We start from the raw sequence: 24,119 nt of genomic DNA on the forward strand, positions 1-24,119 counted from the left end.
AATCATTTTATATAATAGTAATAGAGTTTAAAACAACTGTATGATTTGCAGATACTGGAAAAACCTTTTACAGAATGCAGTCCATCTTTAAAAATAATGAATGTATTAATAATACCTATGCAAAAAATTTAGGGATGTACAGCAGAGAGAAACCTAGCATTCTGAGATAATCACTAAATAAGGTTTTTAAATACATGGTTCCTATATTTAGTGTCCTACTATAAAATACATAAGCCTCACCTATTATGGGTAGAGTTTGGGCTACATTATCAACTTGCTGACAGCTTCTAAAGATTCTTTCCTATAGGTTTTAGAACTGAAAAGAATAAGCAAGTTACTTAACATATTAGTCTTCACAATGTTTATTATGTGTTATCTATAAGAAAAAAATCAGTCATTATCTGTCAATAGGCTATATGTGAATTATATTTTTCTATCTTAAAAAAACAGCCGGGCACGGTGGCTCATGCCTGTAATCCCGGCACTTTGGGAGACCAAGGTGGGCAGATCACAAGGTCAGGAGTTCGAGACCAGCCTGGCCAACATGGCGAAACCACGTCCCTACTAAAAACACAAAAATTAGCTGGGCGTGGTGGCAAGCACTTGTAAACCCAGCTACTTGGGAGACTGAGGCAGGAGAATTGCTTGAACCAGGGAGGCGGAGGTTGCAGTGAGCTGAGATCATGCCATTGCACTCCAGCCTGGGCAACAAGAGCAAGACTCCATCTGGAAAGAAAGAAAAGAAAGAAAAGAAAGAAAAGAAAGGAAAGAAAAGAAAGAAAAGAAAGAAGCCAAAGCTGGAAAAATATACTCTCTGAAGGGACACCTACATGGTCTTGTGTTGGAGAATAAAAAGGTAGTCCCAAATTTATAGAAATGCCCAGCAATTTCATAATATAGTTCCTTTCACTACATTTACTGAAACACGATATATGTGATTTTTGTGTCCTAGGGTACCTATACAAGCCTACTCAGCCCATAAAGAAAATAATATATATATGTTTACAACAAACAGTAGACGATAATACTACTGTGTATACTTGCTGAATGAATTAAAGATATGAGATGAGACTGGAGCAGGCATGAAGAAAAAACACCTGTCCCCCCAAACAGAGATAATCACCCAGGAGACAGATCACAAATCCAGAGATGCAACTTATTTCAAAAGTCCTGGTTGCTTACACATATAGATCTCTCTGGAAGGGAAAACTAACTTCTAACATTTCCTTTTCTTGATCTAAGAAACTCATTTAATGTTTTTACTGGCTAAAATGAGCAATTTAGACTACCCATTCTCCATACAACTTGCCCACTTACATTAATTATATTAACTTTTCAATACTGTGGAGACTCCCTTGTTGAGGTCTGATCTCTGTCTATACAAGTTTCCACAATCCTCTCATTTATAAGAGCATATTAGAATTCACTCACTGATTTTTCCAAGACTTTTCCACACTCATCACACTGGCAGGGTTTCCCTTTAGTGTGAATTCTCCAATGCTGAAGAAAGCATCTCCACATTCATCACGTTTATGGTGCAGATTCTTTGGTGCACAGTCAGTTCTGGCTTCTGGGTGAAGGTCTTCCTACATTCTTCACACAAGTTTGTATAAGACATTCATCATGTTTATGGTGCAGATTCTTTGGTGCACAGTCAGTTCTGGCTTCTGGGTGAAGGTCTTCCTACATTCTTCACACAAGTTTGTTTAAGGTTTCCTTGCTAAACAAAGGCCTCCTCAGTTATCACATTTATGCAGTCTCTCATGTGGATCCTTTGATGTCAAATAAGGCCACGTGGCTGAAAACTTTCCCACATTTCTTATGCTGACAGCATTTTTCCTGTGGTGGTTCTTCTGTGGGGAAAAGAGGGTTCCACTATAAACAAAAGCCTTTCAAAACTTGTTGATTGTAGAGATTGCAAAGAGATTCTCTTCATCGTGGACTACATGATGCTGAGTAATGACGCACCAGAAACTAAAGCTTTTACTACACTTACTGCATTGATGTTGCAGTTCTACAGACATTCCCCCCAATAAAATTCAGCATCTCCAGATTTTTTTTGTTTTGTTTTGGAGCCAAGTCCTTAGTTTCCTTCTCAGTAACACCATCTAAAACAAAATGCACAGACAATTCAAATGTCAGTTGTCTCTTCTGAAATGAAATTTATGATAGGGTACAGTGATTAAAAATAAAACCCACTTTTACCTAAAGTGCATGCCTTTTCTAAGTCTCTAAATAAGCATCTCATTTTTGTGAAGGCACGTGGCAGGGTAGGAGTAGAGGGGTCCAATTTGGGTGAGAAGAGACAGCTAGGTAGAAACAAACTGGAAATGCATGGAAGACTTTTCACAAAATGTGACAATAAAAGAAATCAGGAAAGCATAATCAAAAAAGTTAAGAGAAGATCAGTTTGAATCCAAAGCTGAGAAACAAGGAATATCATGAAACCAAGAGAAAGTTTAATTTGTTAAGACAGTTAAAAGGACTATTTCTACTCACTGATAAGTATCTTGGCTACTACTATAGACCTACAAAATGTTCAATAAATATTTGTTGAGTGGATCAGTAAACAATGGGATATGATCAAAGTTAACTTGAAACAATAGCTAAACCAGTTTCAAAATACATACTAATCTGATGTGGGGAAATCAATAAACTGGAAAATTTACAGTGGGGCAATAGCTTTTCTAGGTAATATTCATGTCTAAAATGTAAGAAAGCAACATTTTGAAGTTAAAGAAGTGAGTCAAAAAACAAAACCCCAAGCCCCTACAAATATGGCTGAGATTTTCTACTTAAAGAATCAGGTAGACAATGAGAAGGAGATGAGTAGAGACAAGGTTTCTGGGGAGAGGATGCTACTAAAAGTTCTAAAAGCTTCCCCTGTGAGGCTCTCTTCTTCTTTCTCTCCAGAGGTGCTCTCTCATCAGCTTTCCATATCAAAAGGCAGTAACACTGAGAGGTAAACTAAGATAGGATCTTAGGTTTGATCTGAAACCTTTGATTCCAAGGTACTATCTTGACCAAAAGCGTATCTTGTTCTATCTTTTAGCCTGAGACCCAAAGGCAATGTGATAAAATTGGACTTGGGAAATGGAATTTGAAGCTAAACCCTAACTTAAAACACCCAACAAACAAAAAACCCAATATAGAAAGAGAAGGTCCCAGAGATGCACCTCAATAGCAGGAGAATTAAAACCTGCTATTTATGGGAAATGCTGGGTTATGGTTCCGGAGACATCTGGTGGATCTTAAAGTTCAGGTTTGCTGCTTTCTATCCTATTCCCAAAGCCTTTTGCTAGTCCAGCTATAAGTGATCCTCCCAACCTTTCCCACCTGTGGTTTGTCCTTCATTCAAGCTGTCTCTTCAACTTTTCCAGCATCATCGATTACCTCCTCTCCACATTCTGGATGATATAATCCTACCTATATCTGCAGCTTCACAAGTAGGAGCCAGGACCTGTTCCAGCACCTGTTTCATAATATGTATTTCTGGTCTCAGGAACTACTGGCAAAGCTTCTTAAGTCTTCTGACAGCTCTGTGGAGTCCAAGTGGCTTTTTCCAATGCTGGCAAACCTTCCCAAGTCCTCTGACAGCTCTGTAAAGTCCAGGTAGCTATCTCCAGATAGTAACAATTTGAAGTTTGAGGAAAGACCTGTGATTTCTTTGCCAGCCTGATTCTTTGTTCTAGGCACAGCTTTCTTCCTTTACCATCAGTCACTATTAGAGATCTTTCCTGCAACAAGATTGCCATTCTGGAATGAGAGAGCTCAGGAGAAGATTCACTCCAGCTTGGGGTTCAGAATGATTTTTCAGAAGTATTTCCTTGTAGCTGGTCTTCCTCCTGGGGCATAAAATAACAATATTAACAGAAGCTAAATTTTGTTTACCTCTTTAGCCAAGAACTCACTCATCTGAACAAGGCACTGAAAGAAAACGGAACTCTGTCAGGAAGGTAAATAAATTAAGAAAGCAAGAGTGACTGCAAATTATTAGCTAGCCCCATCTGCTAGCCTTTTACTCTCTAAAAGTTTTTATTAATACAACTTTAAAGATCATGACCCTCTTCCCTTGGCTCCCCCCCCACCCACTTCAAAATATCCCATATAAACGACAGAGATAAGAACATCAGAAATGAAAAATAACAACAGCTAATATTTACTTAAAATGCACCATGCATGCAGCCATTTAAGCAGACACTTATAATCTCACTGACAGATGAATAAAACTGAGGCGCACAGAAGTTAAGTAATTTGCTCAAAGTCACACAACAGCTAGGTGGATTCTGTCTTTTCTTGTACTCAGCGTCAATCTTGGGAAAATCATGAATTACATCATTTCCCCAAATGAACCCAACTTTCTTTCACCAAACAGGGAACGCAGACTCCCTTTTCTCAACTGCCAGTTTTCCTTATACCTCAAAACTTGGAAGTCACCCTTAACTTCCCCTGGCAGCTCTCAACCTATCAGGCCCAACCTCACCAGAGACACTGAAAGGCCAGAGTGCACGAACCTGAGACCACCCCACTCCTAAAGGTCCGTCACAAAGGTCAGAAAGGTCGGTACTTTCATGTCCCGCCGCCGTCAACGGCTGTCTCAGCATTCAGCTTCTCTAGGATTCTGGAGGCTTTCTCTTCTCTGTGGTTGCCCGGCCGAACCCCGCGCCAGCTCAGGAGCGCGAGTTCCAGCTGAGCAGTCAGGTAAGCCCAGGGGCCCATGTTCCCAGGCCGGGGTGCGTCTGACCCGCGCGAGGCCGGCCTTCCAGCTGCAGAACGTGGGAAGAGTAGTTCCGAAGGCAAACTGAGGATATAGCACGGGCTGCTAGGTACCTCTGATAACTAACAGGGGCGGAGACAAAAGGGAAGAAATCTCTCTTCCCGGCTTGGGCGGTAAGTGTCCCCTGCTGGCCACTGCTCATCAGTTCTCCAGGCAGGAAAGTAAAAGTATACCTGGGTGGGAGCTTTTATCCCAGGGCTAGGAGGACTGCAGCAGTCTGGGAAACTTGCAGCATGGTTAAAGGTAAATTTTGACCTGGGGCACTGGCATCTAGAGACAATGCATTTGAGAGAGCCCACAGCAACCATCAAAATAGCAGTTGTAAAGCACTAATGTGCCAAGCACTATTCTAAGCACTTTGTAAACTAATTTAATCTACATTGGGTTGGTATTATTATCTTTGTCATTTTACATAGGAGGAAACTGAGGGACAAGAGAGGTTAAATCGCTTGCCCAAAGTCACTGAGCTAGTAAGCTGAGATTCGAACCATGGCAATCTGTCTCTAGAATCTAGGTTCTTAAGCCCTCAGGAATAAATAGGGAATTTGGCCACAGGAAGCTGCAGAGTCCCTAAACTGCCTCAATCTTTATCAGGGATGAAATGCAGAGACATCTACTCCTAAATTCATTACTGAAGTAGGCAGAACTAAGGCACTAAATCAAAACACTAAGATATGCCCACCAAGCTTGAAGAGGAGTAATGATAAATCAGAAGTAATAAATGGCTTCCACTATGGAGCCCTTCTTGGGACTTCCAGAAGCAGGCCACTGGGCTTAGGAAAATGACTGGCAGGAACAAACAGACATATACCCTAGAGATCAACTTGAACTATGATAGGTGAAAACTCTGGGAGCCTTGACTGATGGGTTTCAGACACCTAGATGGTGTTTTTAATGTGTATGAAGAGAATCAACTGTCCATGAAATCAAGGGAAAACTGCTGGCTCTAAATGATGGTCTTACAATGTAAGCTAGGGGGCTAATCAACTGAAAAGCTTAAAACACTTATCATAGTTGGCTCTGTCAACGTCAAATTATATACATGAGGCCATATATATAAAATACAAATTACAACACATAAAAATATTCATACATACTTTTTACACATTAATATATATATGTAGAAATACTACACAAGTAAAAAATAATGTGTGAGGACTCCTTACCAAATACACGCAGAATGTTTGAGAGGGAGAGGATCCAAAGAAATTCCAATAAAATGAGCTGCTGTAGTGACTGTGGTATAACTTTTCGGTTTAAAGGATAAAAGTTGGGAAGAGATTCAATTAAAGGCTATCGAATGATTATGTCTAGGTTGAATAAGCACTTGCTCAAATTCTGGCCTTGTGGAGTTAGGAGGGACATCATTTGAACTATAAAACTGGTAAGTCTTAAGCAAAGAAAAATATCATATATCACATATATGTGTATGTGTGCATTTTTAAATCCAAGAAGTATCTTCTAACATAAAATCACTTTTAAAAACTCACATTAAAGATACATCCATAATGGGTTATCAACACTTGGGGACAAATCTTTAAATCTTTCTGTATTAAATTAGACAGCCAAATATTCCTTATTCTGTGAGAATAATGCAGAATGATTTATGATTCTAAGCTAAGAAGGATGATCTTTTCATATAAAGAGCCCATTTTTAAAGTGGAATGTCTCCTGTGACACCCTCTCTGTGCAGGCAACAAGAAGTAGAGCTGTTTATGCTGGCCAAACCTCATCCAAGATTTGGTATGCAGAGGGGGGTGATAATACCTGAGGTGTTTGGACTCCAGGACTTTCTGAATCATTTTTCAGAATATTGACTAAAGATAAAAAGTTTTTACAGATAATTACTCAAGACACTGAATTACCACTGCAACACATGGTTTGTTCAACTGAAATAAACTGAGGAAGTGTATCACAGAAGTTAAAAGGGTGGACTCTTGAACTGGGCTGCCTGGGTTCAAATCTTGGCCTCACCACATACTAACTTTGGGACCTTGAGCAGCTTTAGCTTATCTATTTCAGTTTCCCCAGCTGAAAGTGAGATGTTGTAAGTAAAGCATTTAGTAATGTCTGGCCCTTAGTAAGCAGTTAATAAGTGTGGAGTATTGTCATTAATAAACCCTTTTCTCAATTCCAAAAGATGGTCAATAAGAACAGCTTTGTTTTGACTATAACAACTCGACAAATAATCTGTATATTAACAAAAGAGACTACTTCTGTACTGAGTACAGGAGTGCAGACTTGTCTAAGTTCTTGTATCTTAGTGCTCTCTACAACCAACCTCATTATACAGTTGAGATGTCTCAATTTGGAGCCCTGCTGAATCCCACTGTCCTTCCTCATTAGCTTCATCTCATACCTCAAACTCTGATAACCTCTTAATACAATGTATTGGTTGGAAGGAGGGCCCCATTCTGTTTTCCTCTGCAGTCCCTTCCCACTGCACTCTCTGGAATCAGTTTGATTGTCAGGTTATGTTTTCATTTACAGCCTGAGTTGAAACTCACTTCACTTTTCATTACTTTAGAAACTTGGCTCTTCCCCAACCTCTCCATGCTTTTTGCCTTAAACACTTAATGTCTTGTTTACCTTGAACCAATTAGAAAAGACAAGCCAGTCAATCTTATTCTTGTCCTTAATGTTATTTGCAAACTTTATGATTCATTCGAGTTTTACACCAGATACTTCTATCTGGCTGTTGTTACAATTGATGACCATTATTTCTACCTTGGACCTGCTTCACTTTCATATTCTTCCTTTCCATCCCACCCCCTGTTGTTGTTATTTCAAAATCCACATACATAAAATGCTTCAGAAGTTTCAGGTTTCCTAGGATCTTGTCACTGTCACACCACATCTATATTTTATCCATAAAATGTACTCTTGACTTCATCATAAAGCATTCTCTGTTCACTGCACTCCCCAGTGTAGTACTCCTGTTCCATATCGAACATGTCACATCCTCCATTTGCCCCTCAGGGCGTTAAATTTCCCTATATTGCCAATTTAGCTCCAATTAGTAGCCTTATTCTACTATATTTCCTCTTTATCCTGGAGAGCTAGTTTAATCCCCTTTGATGCCTCCCTGGAAATTCCATGTCACTCCACCATTTTTTGGTACTACAACTGTATTTAAGCATGAGAAATAACCAGAACAAAACCCCAACATATATTTATATATTTTTTAATTTTATTTTGAGACGGAGTCTCGCTCTGTCACCAGGCAGGAGAGCAGTGGCGCGATCTCGGCTCACTACCACCTCTGCCTCCTGGGTTCAAGCGATTCTCCCGCTTCAGCCTCCCGAGTAGCTGGGATTACAGGCACATGCCACCATGCCCAGTTGATTTTTGTATTTTTAGTGGAGATGGGGTTTCACCACATTGGTCAGGATGGTCTCAATCTCTTGACCTCGTGATCCGCCCACCTCGGCCTCCCAAAGTGCTGGGATTATAGGCATGAGCCACCACGCCCAGCCTCCACGTTTATTTTTAAACAAGTATGAACTGTACCCTCCTGTAATCAGCATATTCCATTGTTCTGAGTCTTTGTTTATGGTCCCTTTATAATATTAGGTATATAAGAAAGATTAAGTCGCATGCAGAAAGGCAAATGGAGGAATGTGCACAAAAATGAGCTGGAAAGACCCCCAAGTAAAGGCACTGGGAGGAATAGAAGGCAAGTTTAAAACAAGGATTGCATTCCAGTGAGCAGATTAAAAGAGAGGCTCTGAAGTTACTATGAACAGTAATTTCAGTTTGGATAACAAGTCTATAAAATCAGATTAGATAAAGGGTATGCATAGCATGTTTGGTAAGGAGAACATTCTCACACAGGTTCCCATCATTAAGTAAAGTCCCCTCCACTGAGAGGAGTTTCTAACAGTGAAACAGCAAAAGAACTAACATAAGTAACTCCATTTTTGTTTAAGGAGCCTTTACCCGTTCCTCCATGTAAGCTAGTTTTAGAGCAGAGATAATATGCAAAACAGCAATCATGTAGTTTTAAAAACAAACTCTGGGATTAAAGAAGTATGTATAACTATGTTTTGTTAAAGATTTATAGGAGCATTGTGACCCAACCAATGACAAAGAAGTTCCCAACCTCCTTGGACTCTTGCTGGCGCCCAGATGTCTGTGGTCATAGGTTACCTCTTCATCCCAACTCTGTCCTCTTCCCTTTGCCCTTAACATAAAAAGAGCCTAAAATTTGTACTGACTTAAGATGGTACTTTAGGACACTAGCCTACCATCGTCTCAGTTTGCTGGCTCTCCAAATAAATCTGCTTTTCCTCCCACCAACTCTCTTCTCTCTGGAGTTTTGGCTTTGGAGCCGCAAGCAGCTGAACCTTGGTTTAGTTACAAGTTTGCATTCTCATTATGTGAGAAATGGGAGGCAGGGTAAACTTAGGTAGAGCATAGGCCTCACATACTTATAGCTACAGAGCTCCCAGGCTCACTCTGGGTTCCTTGTTTCCTGGAGGAAGAAAACTAGGTTTCCAATCCCAGTTGCCTCAGTGCCTTATGCGTGCAACTCCTATGCTGGGGTTATGAAAAAAGCCTAACTAAGCAGTCCTCAACTTATGAGTAAGTTGTTTTTCAACTGTTCATTTGCCTTTCTCTCTCATGAACTCAAGAAGTTTTTTCCACACAGAAAGTCATGTAAGTTCCAATCCCAGAAGCCAATCTGACACCCAATATACCTGAATTATAATACTTATACCATTATGACTTCTATGGGAATGTGTTCATATTTACAACCTAGCTAGAAATATAATATTGCTATAGGACCAACGGGTGCTTCTAGTTCCAACCCAGAGATGAAATTCTGTACAGGGTTTATGGCTAGAGAGGCAAGAGACAGGGGCACTAAGAAAATGGGGGTGGGGAATGTATTACAGGAGTGAAGATGGGACAAAGACACAGGACTGCGTAATTAGGTAATTAGGAGTGGGACTTACTGAGGAAGAATGAAGATTACCCTTCTTTTATTTTTTCCCTTCCCCTTTTGTCACTGTCTCACCACTGCAAACCCATTGACCAGCTAGAAGTGTGAAGAGAAGAGAGGACTGGAGTTGTGTTGGGGTGCAGTAGGAAGTTAGTCCCAGAAATTGTGGAGTTTGCTGTGGCAGGGTAGAAAAGGAAGGAACTAACAGGCCATCTCAGTAGAGATTAAGAATGATTTCTGTAAATAAAAAGACAGATCAGGAGCCATGTGTACTTCTATGTGGCTTGCCTGTTGTCCACTAAAACAATCAAGACAGGTTCTCATCCAAAGCAGAATTTTTACTCAGCAAGACAAGGTTAGAGTCAACCAGTTTTTGGTTGATTCATTTTTCAGAAGCCCAAGGGATAGTATCTCTAATTTGGGGTCCTTTTATGTGTTCAAGAACTATACAAACCAACAAAATGTAAATCACTTCTCAAGAGCAATTATTAGGGAATTCAGAACATAGAGGTAACAAGAGATCTGGGAAACAAAAGGAGGTAAAGCATAAAGCAGAGAAGAGCACCAGGCCCTCCCCTAAATAAACAAACAACACAAGGCCTTGCACTCAGAAGACCCTTGGAATGTAGGTCTGTCTCTTTTTCTTTAAATACTTAAATCTGAAGGGATGGAAAGACCACCTTAAAACCCTAGTTTTTGGCACGATGGGGGTCTAATTCCCGGTTTACTCCAAAGAGCTGGTGGCACATGTTCCCTGTAAGGATCTCCTTGTGCTAAAAGTCTGCAGCGGCCTTTAGTTTACAGGACTGTGTTCAGGCTTCCCCACTTTGCAGACAGCCATGAAGTCAGCTGTCATTCAACTCAACATTTCTCAAATTTTAAAGTATAATAAGTAACTGTGGAGCTATAAAAATGAAGATTCTCAACTCGCATCCTAGGCCTAATGAAGCAGAATATGAGTGGGATTCAGGGATGTTAAACAAGCCTCAAACGTGATTTTGATGTTCATCAAAGTTGGAGGATCACTAGTGTAATGGCCAGGACTAGAAGTCAAGAGACCTGCACTTAGGTTACTGGTCTTTTTCTTTGTGTGGGATTATAGCTGTGTCGCCGTCTTCATAGGCAAGAGTATTCTCATTTTTAAAATGGAGACTGCTTTTGATTTACCAAGGTATTTTAGGAATTAAATAAGAAAAGTGCTCTGTAAATGTCAAAGTGCTATAAAGTATGAGATGAAATTATTCACATTCTGGCCTTCTTATAGTCTGTCCCCAAGCTGTTTCCAACTTAATGCTATTGATTGCCCAATTTGCATGAACCTTTTACTTCAGGTTGGCTAGTTTTTTCCCTGAAAATGCTTCCAAACCACATGCAGTCTTAAGTTGGCTTACATTTGTTTTACCCATTTTCTCCCTTGTGACTGCTAAGTCTGCCCATCAAATCCTTATTTTAAATAAAATCCTTCTTCACCACTCCAGGCAAAAGTAACCTGTCCTTTAGAATTTACAGCACTTACAGGCTACAAAGTACCACTTTCATTCAACACCAACTTGTGCATCTATTCTACTCTCCTGTAGTCTTATTTAACTAAATATGTGGATCTTATCTATCCCAAACTAGGCTATAAACTCTCTGAGAAAAGAGTTTGGGGTTATCTTCTTGTTCTCCACAGCACCTAATACAATGGGCAGCACGTACTGAATTCTTATTAAATATCTGAGGTTTCCCTGTAACAATGGTGACTGAAGTTTTACCCCAATAATTGTAAAGCTAAATAGTATTTCTCACCGGCCTCAGCTCTGTGAGATAACTTCCCTGTAGTCATCACACAGAAACAGATTTTTCTCCTTTGTGGATAGTCTGATGTTGAGTAAGAGCTGAGTTCTGCCTGAATGATTTCCCACACTCTTTACATACATAGGGACCACCTCTATTATGGATGCTCTGGTGTTTACTAAGATCTGACCTCTGTCTGAAGGCTTTTCCACACTCATCACATTGGTAGGGCTTCTCCCCAGTGTGGATTCTCTGATGCTGAATGAGGCTGGTCATTCCTCGGAAGGCATTCCCACACTCATCACACTTGTAGGGCCTTTCTCCAGTGTGGATTCTCCGATGTTCCGTGAGGACCGATCTTTGAGTAAACGCCTTCCCACACTTATCACATTTATAGGGTCTTTCTCCAGTGTGAATTCGCTGATGTTCTGTTAGACTTGTCCTTTGAATAAAGGCTTTTTCACATACCTCACATTTGTAGGGTTTTTCCCCAGTGTGAATTCTCTGATGCTGAATAAGGCCACTCTGACTGAAGGATTTCCCACATTCCTTACACTGATAGCATTTTTCTTTGTGGTGGATTTCCTGATGGGAGACAAGGGATGAGTTATAAACAAAGGCTTTTCCACACTCGTTGCACTCATAGGGCTTCGCCCCAGTATGAACTCCTTGATGCTGAGTAAGTATGGAACGCCGACTAAAACTTTTATTACACTGAGTACACTGATAAGGTTTGTCTCTTGTGTGGATCTTGATGTGGTGAAAGAGGCCTGCTTTCTGACTAAAGGCTTTGCCACAGTCATTACAGTGATAGTGTTTTTCTCCTGTGTGAAGTCTCTGATGTTGGTTAAGAGCTGACCACCGGCCAAAGGCTTTGCCACACTCATTACACTTATATGGTTTCTCTCCAGTGTGTATTATTTTGTGTCGAATAAGCACAGTTCTCCCATGGAAAGCTTTTCCACATTCTTCGCATTTGTAGGGTCTGTCTCCAGTATGGATCCTCTGATGTTCTGTGAGGTGTGAGTGCTGACTAAAAGCTTTTCCACAGTCATCACATCCATAAGATTTTTCTCCTGGACAGATTCTCTGATGTTCAGTATGGTCAGAGTTCTCAGTCAGGCTTACTCCATTTTCATCACAGGTAGGTCGTTTATCTTCTCTGGAGCATGCAGAGGGCTCTTCTGTTATTTCTTCAGGTTCATGAGTTTCTCCACACCTAGCAGACTGGGACATATCATTTTCAAATTTACTGGATGTATTCCCATGTGGTTTCATTTCTTCAGAAACTTCTTGATTTAAATTTCCATACTCATTTCCAGTCTCAACATCTAAAACTAAGAAGGGATCATAAATGTTACCTTTTGTACCTTTAAAATGTATCCATACATTTTAATATTAAGCAGCTGTTAGGAAATAAAAAATGCAAGACTCTACCATCTTAGTGATAAAGAGAGGAAAATATATTTGTTTCAATATGGAAAACATATATGCATCAAAAAAATATCTGGAAGGACACACAAAAAATTAGTAACAGTTACAACCTATTTCAGAGTAGGAGGAAGAGATAGGTGGCTGGGAAAATCAAGTGGAATAGAAACTTTTCATTAAATAACTTAAAAAATTTTTGTTTTTAAGCCATGTACATTTTTACCTACTTAAAAAATTAAATGAAAATGAAATGGATACAGAGAAAGTAGAAATAAGGTAGTGGATCTTTCACACATTCACGAACTTTTAATATTTTGTAACATTTGTTTTATTATTTTTTCTTTTTTTTTTTTTTTTGAGACAGAGTCTTGCTCTATCGCTCAGGCTGGAGTGCAGTGGCGCGATGTCAGCTCACTGCAACCTCCGCCTCCTGGGTTCAAGCGATTCGCCTGCCTCAGCCTCCTAAGTAGCTGGGATTACAGGCATGTGCCACCACACCCAGAGATTTTTGTATTTTTAGTAGACACAGGGTTTCACCATGTTGGTCAGGCTGGTCTCGAACTCCTGACCTCGTGATCTACTCATCTTGGCCTCCCAAAGTGTTGGGATTACAGGCATGAGCCACCACACCCAGCCTGTTATTCCTTTTCTTTGTAAGTATACAATTTTTTTTTTCTTGAACCATCTGAAAGTTAGTTGCAGACATAATGGAGCAAAGTCTTATTTAATGAAGCAGAAAGGATATAGTGCAAGTGGAAGATAGAGGTATTGTCTGACAGGATAAAAGCTAAAAATAGCAAGGAGGTCAGTATAAAGAGAGATAATGTATCAGAAGGACTAAATTAAGTGTTAAAGCCAGAATTTAGAAGAATATGAATATACAAGAAAGTAAGGGTTGAAGAGTGACAAACCAGGCTGCCTGAGAGTCTATGTATGAGCCATCAGATTCTGAGAGGGCCCTTTTGACTTTAATGATCAGAAACAGTAGCAAGTACAAAAAAGCCCCAGTGTCCTATGTTACCCATCTTCCCCTTCCTCCCAAGATGGGTCTTTCTTCTTTACCTTGCTCCTGTTGAGATTCAAGTTCTGGAGATTCATACTTTAGCTGGGCTTTCATGGACTGGAGGGGCATACTGGGTTCTCCTTCTTTTCCTAGAGGTACCACCTTCTGCAAGAACATTTCATGTTCCCCAGTGTGGGCTGAGACCTGAGGAAAATGAGATGTAGCTGACAGACTCACTCTGATAACAGAAAACAAAAAGTATACATTTGTGGCAGTGGCTGAAACCTGAAATGACCATTTTCCCAGATATAAGCCTGCCATAACCCTACCCATTCTTCAAGGCTAATATAAATGTCACCTGCTCTGGGGAATCTTCCCTTCTACACCCAGATGTAATTTCTCCTGTTGTTACTGCTAAAATATATTGGTTGTGCCACTTTTACTTCTTTGTCTTATGCTCAAAGAAGTGGAGAAAGGAAAGGGAGAAAGACAAAACAAAGGAGAGAAGAAAAAGGTGAAAGAGGCAGAAAGGAGGAAATAAGATAGAACTTAGGGTAAAATAAAACATTAAGAGAGAAAGAGGAAAAGGAAAGGAGATATGTAAAGATAAATAATATAGAGAAATAATAAAAAAGAAAGGCACCCTTGGAACGCTATGATGGGAGGATTGCTTGAGGCCAGGAGTTTGAGACCAGCCTAGGCAATATAGCAAGACCCCATCTCTCCAAAAAAATTAAAAATTATCTGGGCATGGGGGCGCATATCTGTAGTCCTAACTACTCAGGAGACTAAGGCAGGAGGATTGCTTGAGCCCAGTTCAAGGTTATAGTGAACTATGATTACACTACTGCACTCCAGCCTAGGTGACAGAGACACCGTATCTCCAAAAACAAAACAAAACAAAACAAAAGGTATAAGGGAACAAATGAAGAGAAAGAAAAGAAAGAGGGTGGGAGAAGAAAGAAAGGAAAAAGAAGGGAAGGAGAGAAATCTCTTCCATATTCATTCCTAAGCTGTTCCCAATAGTCTCTGCTCTTCTGAGTTGCCCATCCCACTTCTCTCTGGGAAGATTATCTTATTTGCTATTTATCCAAGATCACAATCATCTCAAAAATCATCTACTATTCATTTTATCTATCTCCACCCTCATACTCCTCTCCACTTCTTCTATCTTAGAGGATGATGTCTTCTCTATTTCAAGGCTCACATCTCTACTTTTGCCTTCAATCCCATCACTTTTGGCTTCCCTCTGACCCTTGCTCCCTCAGTTAACTAACTCATTTATTCAGCAATTTCAGTCACTGGGTGGCTGCTATTCTTCCATGGGCCTATTTCCTCTTGCATTTAAAAATAACAGGTTTCTTCAGCAAGGTATTGTAAAAAGCAGGGATATGGAATCACATGGATTACTTTCTCTCTTAGTCTAATAGCTCTGTGACCTTGGGCTAGTTACTTACTCTCTCTGAGATTATAAATAACATTTGTATAAAGCACCTTGCACAGGGCTTGGCATACAACAGGCTCTCAAATTACTCCTCCATTCTCTTCAAAGGTTAAATTTTATAAATAAGAAATCACCATATACTGCCTCAATTTCCCTGATACGGTTTCATTTTGTAGACTCAGTCTTCAGAATAAAAGCCAGAGTCAGCAAAATGCTATCTCAGATGTACAGAAAATGGTGTTTTGGTATCTCACATTTTGAAAAAAGAAAGCAGGGAGAAAAGGCCAGTACTGTGAGCTGTGCCTTCTATTCCTGGATCTCTGGTCAGGCCTCAGAAATCAAGCTGTAAACTCCATTAGATGCCCCCTGCAGTGCTTTCAGAGAAAGAACTGGTTGGCAATACAAATTCAGCACATTTAAAACCAAATTACTCTTGCCTGCATCTAAGAATCCCATTCTTTGTACCTCTCTAGCTACTCTGTTTCTACTGCTCATTACTCCCTTCATGATCTCATCCTATCTTGTGGCTTTAAATACTATGCATATTCTGAAAAGCCCAAATTCTGTAGTTCTAGCACAGACCCTTCCACTGAATTCCAGTTCATTATATCTAGTTGTTTGCTCAACTTTTCTTCTTGGGTTCTAATAGGAATCTCAAAATTAACATATCCAAACCCTGTTTTTTGTTTGTTTTTTGTTTTGTTTTTGTTTTGAGGCGGAGTCTCACTCTGTCATCCAGGTTGGAATGCAGTGGCAAGATCTTGTTTCACTGCAACCTCCGCCTCCTGGGTTCAAGCGATTCTCCTGCCTCAGCCTCCTGAGTAGCTGGGATTATAGGTGCACGCCACCATACCAAGCTAATTTTTCTATTTTTAGTAGAGACAGGCTTTCACCATGTTGGCCAGGCTGGTCTTGAACTCCTGACCTCAGGTGATCTGCCCATGTCGGCCTCCCAAAGTGCTACGATTGCAGGCATGAACCACCGTGCCTGGCCCAAACCCTAATTTTTGATTCCTGTCCTTCCACCCCAAACCCACTTCTCTCCCATTCTTTACCATCTCTATGAAAGACAAATCCACTCTATCTGATATTCAGACCAAATACTTGGGCATAATCCTTAACTTACTTTCTCTCATATTCCACATTCTATATAAAAACAAACGCTGTCAAGCTCTACCTCCAAAATACATCCAGACTCCAATCACATTTTACCACTCCCACTGCTACTATTCTAGTCCAAGTCACCAATATCTCTCGCCTGGATTATTGCTTATTATTATTGCTTCTACAATGGTTTCTTTGCCTCGAACTTTTACCCCTATGCCTACCCCAGCCCCATTGTGGAACTTTCTCACAGAAGCCAGAGTGACTATTTTAAAATTCAAGTCAGATTATGTCTCTCTTCTGTTCAAAATTCTCCAATGACTTTCCATCTCAGAATACAATTCGGAATTCTTATAATTGCTACAAGTTCTGACATAATATAATCTTATAAGCATTTTATTTCATCTCCTCCTTGACAAACACATCTCTACCATGATAAGTAGATTCTCACTTTAAGACCCTCTGCCTGAATGCTTTTATCCCTGATATTGCTCTTTTCATTCAGATTTCTCCTGTAAATATCACCTATCTGAAAAGCCTTCTCTGACAAGTCTACAGAAAACAGCACAATCCCCGCTTATTTCACTATTCCTTTTCTCTGCTTTTATTGTTGTTGTTGTTTGAACAGAATTTACCACCACCTACATCTTGTATGTTTGTTGATTTTTCTTTTTTTTTTTGGAGATAGGGTCTCACTGTGTCTCCCAGGCTGGACTGCAGTGGTATAATCACGGTTCACTGCAGCATCGATCTCCTGGGCTCAAGCAATCCTCCCACCTTAGCCTCCCAAGTAGCTAGGACTACATGTGCCTGCCCGGCTAATTTTTGTATTATAGAGATGGGGGTCTCATTATGTTGCCCAGGCTGGTTTGTTGATTTTTAATTTACTATCTGTCTCTCCTCAGTAGACGAGAATCTACATGAGAATAGCAACCCCCTGTGTTTTGCTGGCTGTTGCATTCACAGTGCCTAAAACAATACCTAGTCCAAACAGACATATGGTAAATATGTACTTAATTATTTCCTATAGTCTTTAACTTTGTTAGGAGTGTCTCCATTATACTAGTCTTTCAAGCTTAAAATCCCTAGTGTTTAGCTTAGAATACATTGCTCTGTAAAGAGTTCTCAATTGGTTCTTCCTTCTTTATTTAATAGATCTAATCTGTCATCACTTCCAAACAATTCTTACCTAAGACATGCTTCATCCTTGGTAATCACACTTTCATTATCCTGTTTTTTTTTTTTTTAAACAGAGTCTCACTCTGTTGACCAGGCTGGGGTACAGTGGCAGAATCTTGGCTCACTGCAACCTCTGCCTCCTAGGTTCAAGTGATTCTCCTGCTTCAGCCTCCCAAGTAGCTGGGATTACAGGCACGTGCCGCCACGCCTGGCTGATTTCTGTATTTTTAGTAGATACGGGGTTTCACCATGTTGCCCAGGCTGGCCTTGAACTCCTGACCTCAGGTGATCCACCTCCCTCGGCCTTCCAAAGTGCTAGGATTACAGGCATGAGTCACCGCGCCTGGCCTCATGATCTTATTTCAAACTTAGATCTTTTTGCCACATGTTCCTACCCTCTCTATTGTATTTTGTATTTTGTATCACAGTGCTAGATTATACTTCCATTTCATTATTTCCCTAAGTTTCAAACTCTTTATATCAGGGTTTCCTAGTGTTGGCTCTACTGACATGTTGGTTCAGATAATTCTCTGTTGTCTGGGGCTGTCCTGTGTGTTGTAAGAGGCTTAGCATTAGCCTTGTCCTCTCTACCCACTAGATACTAGCAGCACCTCCCTGAGTTATAACAACCAAAAATGTCCCAAGACATTGCCAAATGCCCTCTGGGGCACAAAAATGGCACTGGTTGACAACCACTGTCTCATTTTAGTATTAAAAACAAAACAAAAAAGTTCTATATAATTTGGTTCTCTTTTACATCTTACAATTAGTAAAGCTCATTTAGACTCAAGAAGAAAAGGTTAGGGGCGTCTGTCTACAGAATAAAATCTCAATTCCAGAGGTTGAGATTCAAGGTCCTGGACACTATCTCAACTCTTCTACTCAGAATTCACCTTTCCAACCTAACTGGGCTTTCTACTACTCAAAGAAGCACAGAACCCCACCCTGCCCTCCTCACTGACTTTCCATTGTACTCCCACATCTCATTCCCCTGAAATAGTTAATTTCTCCATTTTAAAACCCTGTAATGGAGTCAGAGCAATGGATATATCTGCAAAACCTTAATTCTTAATTATTTGTATTGTGCAACAGAGTGATGCCCCTCCAAGAGACTGCTTCCCATCCTGCTACTTTCATCTCTCTGATACCTTCTCTTGTCTTAGAAGTTTTCTAAGATGAGCAGCATGTTTATCAAACAGAATTTTGTAGCTTAATAGAGAAATATAAAATCCTTCCACAGAAAAGTTATAAATAAGTTGGGACCACATTAGCCAACTTTCCCTGAAACTCATGCCCCTTTCTGATGCACCAAACTGTCAAAAACATGCTTTGTGAAAAAATGGCTGTTCTTCACTCTGGCCTAGAAATCCACAGTTTATCTTTTCTCAAACAGAAGTCACATCTTTTTTCTCACCTGCTCTCCTGGCTCATCCAATTCTCTCTCTAAATCCTCCAGCACAGTCACCACCTCCTCCCCACTCTCCGGATGCTGCTCCTGCACCCAGGCCTGGAGCTCCTCAGGTAGGATGGTCAGGAACTGCTCCAGCACCAGCAGCTCCAGAATCTGTTCTTTGGTGTGGGTCTCTGGCCTCAGCCACTGATGGCAAAGTTCTCGGAGTCGGCTCAAAGCTTCACGGGGACCAGATGTCTCCTGGTAGCAGAACTGTCTGAAGTACTGGCGGAAGACCTCTCTGCTATGGGTGTTGTTTTTATGCAGGTCCCAATCCTGTCTGGTGGTAAACTTCTTCTCCTCTCTCTTTACTTCCAAACGTTCATCCTGGTCCATGTGGGCCTGGATAGCCCAAGTAGATGCCATTTTAGCTGTGCTAGAACTACCGGTGTTTCAAGTAAGATCTCCCCTGGAAAATTTATTCCTGGACAGCCCTGAGAAATAAGCCATCATTATTAACACAAACTCCACCATAAAGTAAAACTGCAAATTCTGAGAACTTAACTACGATCTTTGAAATCTGGCCTCCAGGTTAATGTACGATACTTACTCAGAAAAATACTCTGATAGAAAAGACTTAAGATTAGACCAATTTAAAGAGAAAGACTGAAGAAAGGTGCCAAGTTGTTTCAGGACTTTAAGAAGAAGAGTAAGACTTGTTAGTAAACTTATTCTCATTTGGTCCTAAATGAAAGACTAATGGAATAAAACTAACATTTAGATCAAGTAAACAATAATGATAAAAGGTTAGGACATCCTTGATGAGTTACTTTTAGCTTTTCAATGTCGAGATGTCTGGTGGAAACCATGAAATCACAAAAGCAACAAAGTCATGTAAATTATTTTCTCAGGGACTTAATCTTTCTGCTCCTTATTCTTCATTTATAAAGTGAGAAGGCTGAAGAGGTTACTCTTTAAGGCTTCCCTCTATCCTCGTGGTCTGTGATTATAATCTGAAGTGAGGAAGGCCCTAGGATGCCGGCCAGCGTCTGTGAACCACCACTGTCTAGAAATGTCGGTAAGCGCTGAACCCAAGGATACACCGCCGAGGCAAACGCGTAAGGTAGGTATGGGCCTTACAGCATGGAACTGCTGCAGACTGGGAGCCGATCCCTCATCCTAGTCTCCAACGCACTTTGGGGAGGGAGAGCTTCCCGCGGATCCGCCTGGGCTTGGGAGGACCGGGGTCCATTCTGCACCGGCCAGAGCCGAGGGGCCCAGCAACTGGAATACAGCAATCTCCCGCCCACCTCCTCGCAGCATACAGAGCACAACATCGCTCACCTGCGGCCCCCGGGGCCAGAAGAGAACTCCCTCCTACGGAGCGAAGGCAGGAGGCCTCGAACCCTTTTGGGACCCGGAACCCATCGAAAGTGACCCACAAAGGCCGGAAGCGGCCACTGGAGGGCTGAGAATCAACCCGTGTGGGGCGCACTTCCGCGGCCGCTCTAGGAAGAGGGTGAAAGGGGCTTTCAACTCGGTAGTGTTTCCGCGCGTCTACGTGAGAGGAAGGCCGATGGCTCTCAGACCCGCGGGTAAACGGAGCGGGTTTATCTTTCTCCTCTTCTTTACCCAGCCATTGTCCACACTTTCCCCGGCCCGATGGGTGGTCAAGGCTTGTAGAACTGATCTTAAGACAGGGAAATCCCTTGCGTCTCCATTCACATTGGGATTTTGTGTCTCTGAGGTTAGAGATGCCTCAAAGGGATGTTCTCGGGGGACCTTCTCCTGGGGACCTTCCCAAATCCGCGCTTAGCGGTGGCGAAGGGATTTCTTCCACACAGACTTCTCAAGGGCCAGCGGGCTGGTTTCTGCCGGCTATTTCGCCATCCCCGATTCTCTTGATGTTCTCTTTTATGCGCCGATGTATGATTATATGTCAGAAAACCCGGTTCAATGGAAAAACTATTAAAAAGGATAATTTAGTAAATTAGCAAGATATAAAGTTAACACACTAAAATCAACGGCCTTCATATATGTGAATAATCAATGATAACGAGTTACGAGATATAATGGAAGAGAAGACCATATTTACAATAGCAACAAAAAAGTGAAACTAGGAATAAACTTAACAAGAAATGAACAAAACTTCTATGGGGAAAGCTTTAAAAAGCTCCTAAAAGGCCAGATGTACATTTAAACAAACAGAAAGCAATATGCGGTTCTTGGAAAGACTCAAAGAGGTCAATCCTCCCTAAATACGTATGCAACTCTAGTATTCCAACAAAAATATCAACAGATATTGTTCTGGAATTAGATAAACTGATTATAAAGTTCAACTGGGAAAATAAGAATAGCCAAGAAACCCATGAAAAAGAACAATGGGGAGGGTCAGCCTTATCAGATACTGGAACACACCCATATGATTTTATTGTATTAACAGAGAGAAAGAATAGACCAGAAATAGATCCAGGTATGTGAGGATATTGAGTAAATGATGAAGGTGACACCACATATCAACAGGGAAATGAAGAACTTAGAAGTTGTGCTGGGATGACAACCATTTGTCAAAGGTAAAACTGGATTTGTATTTTCCACCACACATCACAATAGAGATAAATTCTAAATGGATCTGAGATCTAAATGTAAAAAATCCACCTATACATGTATTAGAAGAAAACATGAATAATAACTCTAACACGTGAGAATGGGGAAACATTATCTAACCATATGACTCAAAATCCAAAACCCATAAAAATAATAAATCTGACTACATAAAAATAAAATGTATTGCTTGTCAAAAAAAAAAATCATAAGGAAAGAAAAAGGCTTGCAACATATCACAGGCAAGGGCTAGTTTTCCAAATATCTAAAGAGCTCCTAAAAGTTGAGAATAACCAATAACCCAATAGAGAAAATGGCCAAAAGAAATAGTTGACAGAATAAGAAATGCTAGCAGCCCTCAAACATCTGTAAAGATGTTCAACTTCGCTCAAAATATGAACATACAAATTAAAAACTATGCTGACTGAGGTACCACGTTAGTCATCAGATTGGTAATGGTCCAAAAGTTTGACAGCATACTCTACTCAAGAGGAAGGAGAAACTCCTAACATTCTAGTGGGAATGCAAAATGGTACCACCCATAGGCAGGAAAGATAATACTACACAGCATAATTGTATATGTAAGTTTACCCTTTGTTCCTGCAATACCACTTCTAGAAATCCATCTCAAAGATACTTTGACACGCACAAGATTAAATGGGATCGGGGGAGGCCTGATTTTTAAAATGCCAAATATGAGGGGATGAAATTGAGAAATAGGAAGAAAAATGGTTCAGGGCTTCATCATTTATTGTATGGGGGTTAAGAGAACCAAAAATAGAAGCCTGGTATCATCAGAGGATGGTGGTCCCTCCACCAAGACAGGGAACTAAATGACAAGTAGCATTTTGAGAAGAAATTTATGAGCACAGCTTGGCCATGTTAAGTTTGATATCCTAGGAAGCATTACACTGTAGATGTTGCTATTTGTTAACGGATTGGTTTAGGGATTTGTGGGTCTAGGAGTCATGAGAAGAGAGTTAGCTTGAGATCCATATTTTGGAGCCTTCCACCTTTCAGTAATGGTTAAAACAATTAAGATATCTCATGAAGTGTGTAGTGCCAAAAGACAGCCTAGGACAGATTTCTGGAGTGCCCTTTGCCCCCTACTGCCAGCCCTGTAGATTCTTCTTTCAGGGCATCTGGGGAGAAGGGAGAGAGAGATCTCTCCTCACACCGTGTCAGGGCTCAAATCTCACCTGAAGCCATAGAACATCTCAGAAAACAACAGACAGAGAAATTATTGGACAACCACCTGAATTTAACCTGGAAGTGAACCTCAAGCTCACTTTGGGGTCCTTTTCTAGGCATCTTGAAGGATTTTTGCAATGCAGTCGTTTTCCAAGTTTCACTTGGCATGACTTACTGAAAGAAGCTGATATGAAAGTCTCACTTAAAAAGTCAACTTGTACCAAGAATGATTGACTTGACAGGGACCTAGGTGAAATAGTCAACTTTTTGTCACAGATGCGACGTAGCCACAAGGAAAGAGCATCTAAGCACAAAAAGAACTTAAGGCAGAACTCTGAGTAAAACCAATCTCCATCTTTTGACACTAGAGAAACACAAGGATATAGAGACAAAGAGCAGACAAAATGTATCTCTAGAATATCTTTATTTTAAACAATTTTTGTCTAATGTTATTACACTTTTTGGCCATTTTACTAACCAAATAACTCTAACATTTAAAAAGGAGAAAGTTTCCTGTGATATATTGATAAGCCTTCTAACTGCACTTACAAGGGAAAAGAAAGCAGATGTTGAGAGCTAGGACTCAAAGACTAAGAGAAAAGGTAAAACTGTAATATTGGAAGCTCACTTTGTTACTCTGTGAAAATGAAAGCATGTATAAACTTGATTAGCTCATAATTGTGCTAGGTTTATTTAGTGAGGTTGAAAGGGGATGGAGACAATTGAGAAAAAAGTTATTTAGGAAAAGATTTCAGAAAAGGCATATTTTTCCTTCAGACTTTAAATCTGAGGTGGATAAAGGTATTGTGGAAAATTAAGATGGCTACAAATTCTTTGACATTTCCCATCAAGATGTGGGGTCTGTGTCACTTTCCCTTGAATCTGAGTGGGCTTAATCATTAATTTGACCAATAAAATACTGCAAAAGTTATGCCATGGTTTCTGGCCTGAGCCTTTGGAGAGCAGCAGCTTTCACTTTTTGTCTTTTAGAACAATTGCTCTTGAAGTCCTGAGCCACCATGGAAGAAGTCTACCAACCCTGCTTTCCAGTGACTGAGTTGCAAGAATCCTTCAAGATGCTGAGAAAATGACCCCAAAGTGAGCCTTATGTGACTCTAAGATCACATAAAGAAACTCTGAGACCACATGGAGAAGATTAGCCCAGCTAAGCCCACTTTTCTGGCTGTCCCTGCCAAGGCACTTGGCATGGCAGTAAAACTGTCTTGGATTTTCCAGACAAATTATAATGCCAGATGAATACCACCAAGTGACCTT

The 24,119-nt window shown here is 40.5% G+C and overlaps 1 protein-coding gene and 1 long non-coding RNA gene across 6 annotated transcripts in view; one reads left to right on the forward strand and one right to left on the reverse strand.

Moving 5' to 3' along the window:
* Window positions 1-2,062: 2,062 nt before the first annotated feature.
* ZSCAN12 (zinc finger and SCAN domain containing 12) lies at window positions 2,063-20,525 on the reverse strand. Of its 5 annotated transcripts, none has more exons than XM_033216519.1 (6): window positions 20,394-20,525; window positions 19,074-19,543; window positions 13,992-14,136; window positions 11,689-12,835; window positions 3,337-3,845; window positions 2,063-2,108 (listed from the first exon to the last, which is right to left on the reverse strand). In XM_033216519.1, exons 2-5 carry the CDS (start codon window positions 19,473-19,475, stop codon window positions 3,725-3,727), a joined length of 1,815 nt encoding a protein of 604 aa, XP_033072410.1. In that variant the 5' UTR covers window positions 19,476-19,543; window positions 20,394-20,525; the 3' UTR covers window positions 2,063-2,108; window positions 3,337-3,724. The 5 variants fall into 5 exon arrangements, with proteins under 5 accessions (XP_033072410.1, XP_033072407.1, XP_033072411.1 ...); XM_033216516.1 differs by lacking the exon at window positions 2,063-2,108 and adding an exon at window positions 4,515-4,766 and having other exon boundaries at window positions 3,713-3,845; XM_033216520.1 differs by lacking the exon at window positions 2,063-2,108 and adding an exon at window positions 4,515-4,766 and having other exon boundaries at window positions 3,713-3,845; window positions 13,992-14,170; window positions 20,394-20,516.
* Window positions 4,679-24,119, forward strand: part of LOC117086905 — a 31,095-nt gene continuing 11,654 nt past the window's right edge. Inside the window, exon 1 of the long non-coding RNA XR_004438615.1 lies at window positions 4,679-4,701. This is a non-coding gene — a long non-coding RNA (uncharacterized LOC117086905). The remainder of the gene's footprint in view (window positions 4,702-24,119) is intronic.

The sequence above is a fragment of the Trachypithecus francoisi genome, unplaced genomic scaffold (genome assembly GCF_009764315.1).
Source record: "Trachypithecus francoisi isolate TF-2019V2 unplaced genomic scaffold, Tfra_2.0 Lachesis_group10, whole genome shotgun sequence".
Lineage (NCBI taxonomy): Eukaryota > Metazoa > Chordata > Mammalia > Primates > Cercopithecidae > Trachypithecus > Trachypithecus francoisi.

What these genes read in the sequence shown, in the direction of transcription:
- ZSCAN12 (XM_033216516.1), bottom strand. Translation starts at nt 19,475, where the DNA reads ATGGCATCTACTTGGGCTATCCAGGCCCACATGGACCAGGATGAACGT. An exon ending in TGGATGAGCCAGGAGAGCAG is followed by an intron (nt 14,137 to 19,073) that starts GTGAGAAAAAAG and finishes CATTTTCCTCAG; the next exon opens with GTCTCAGCCCACACTGGGGA. An exon ending in TGAATCTCAACAGGAGCAAG is followed by an intron (nt 12,836 to 13,991) that starts GTAAAGAAGAAA and finishes ATCCCTTCTTAG; the next exon opens with TTTTAGATGTTGAGACTGGA.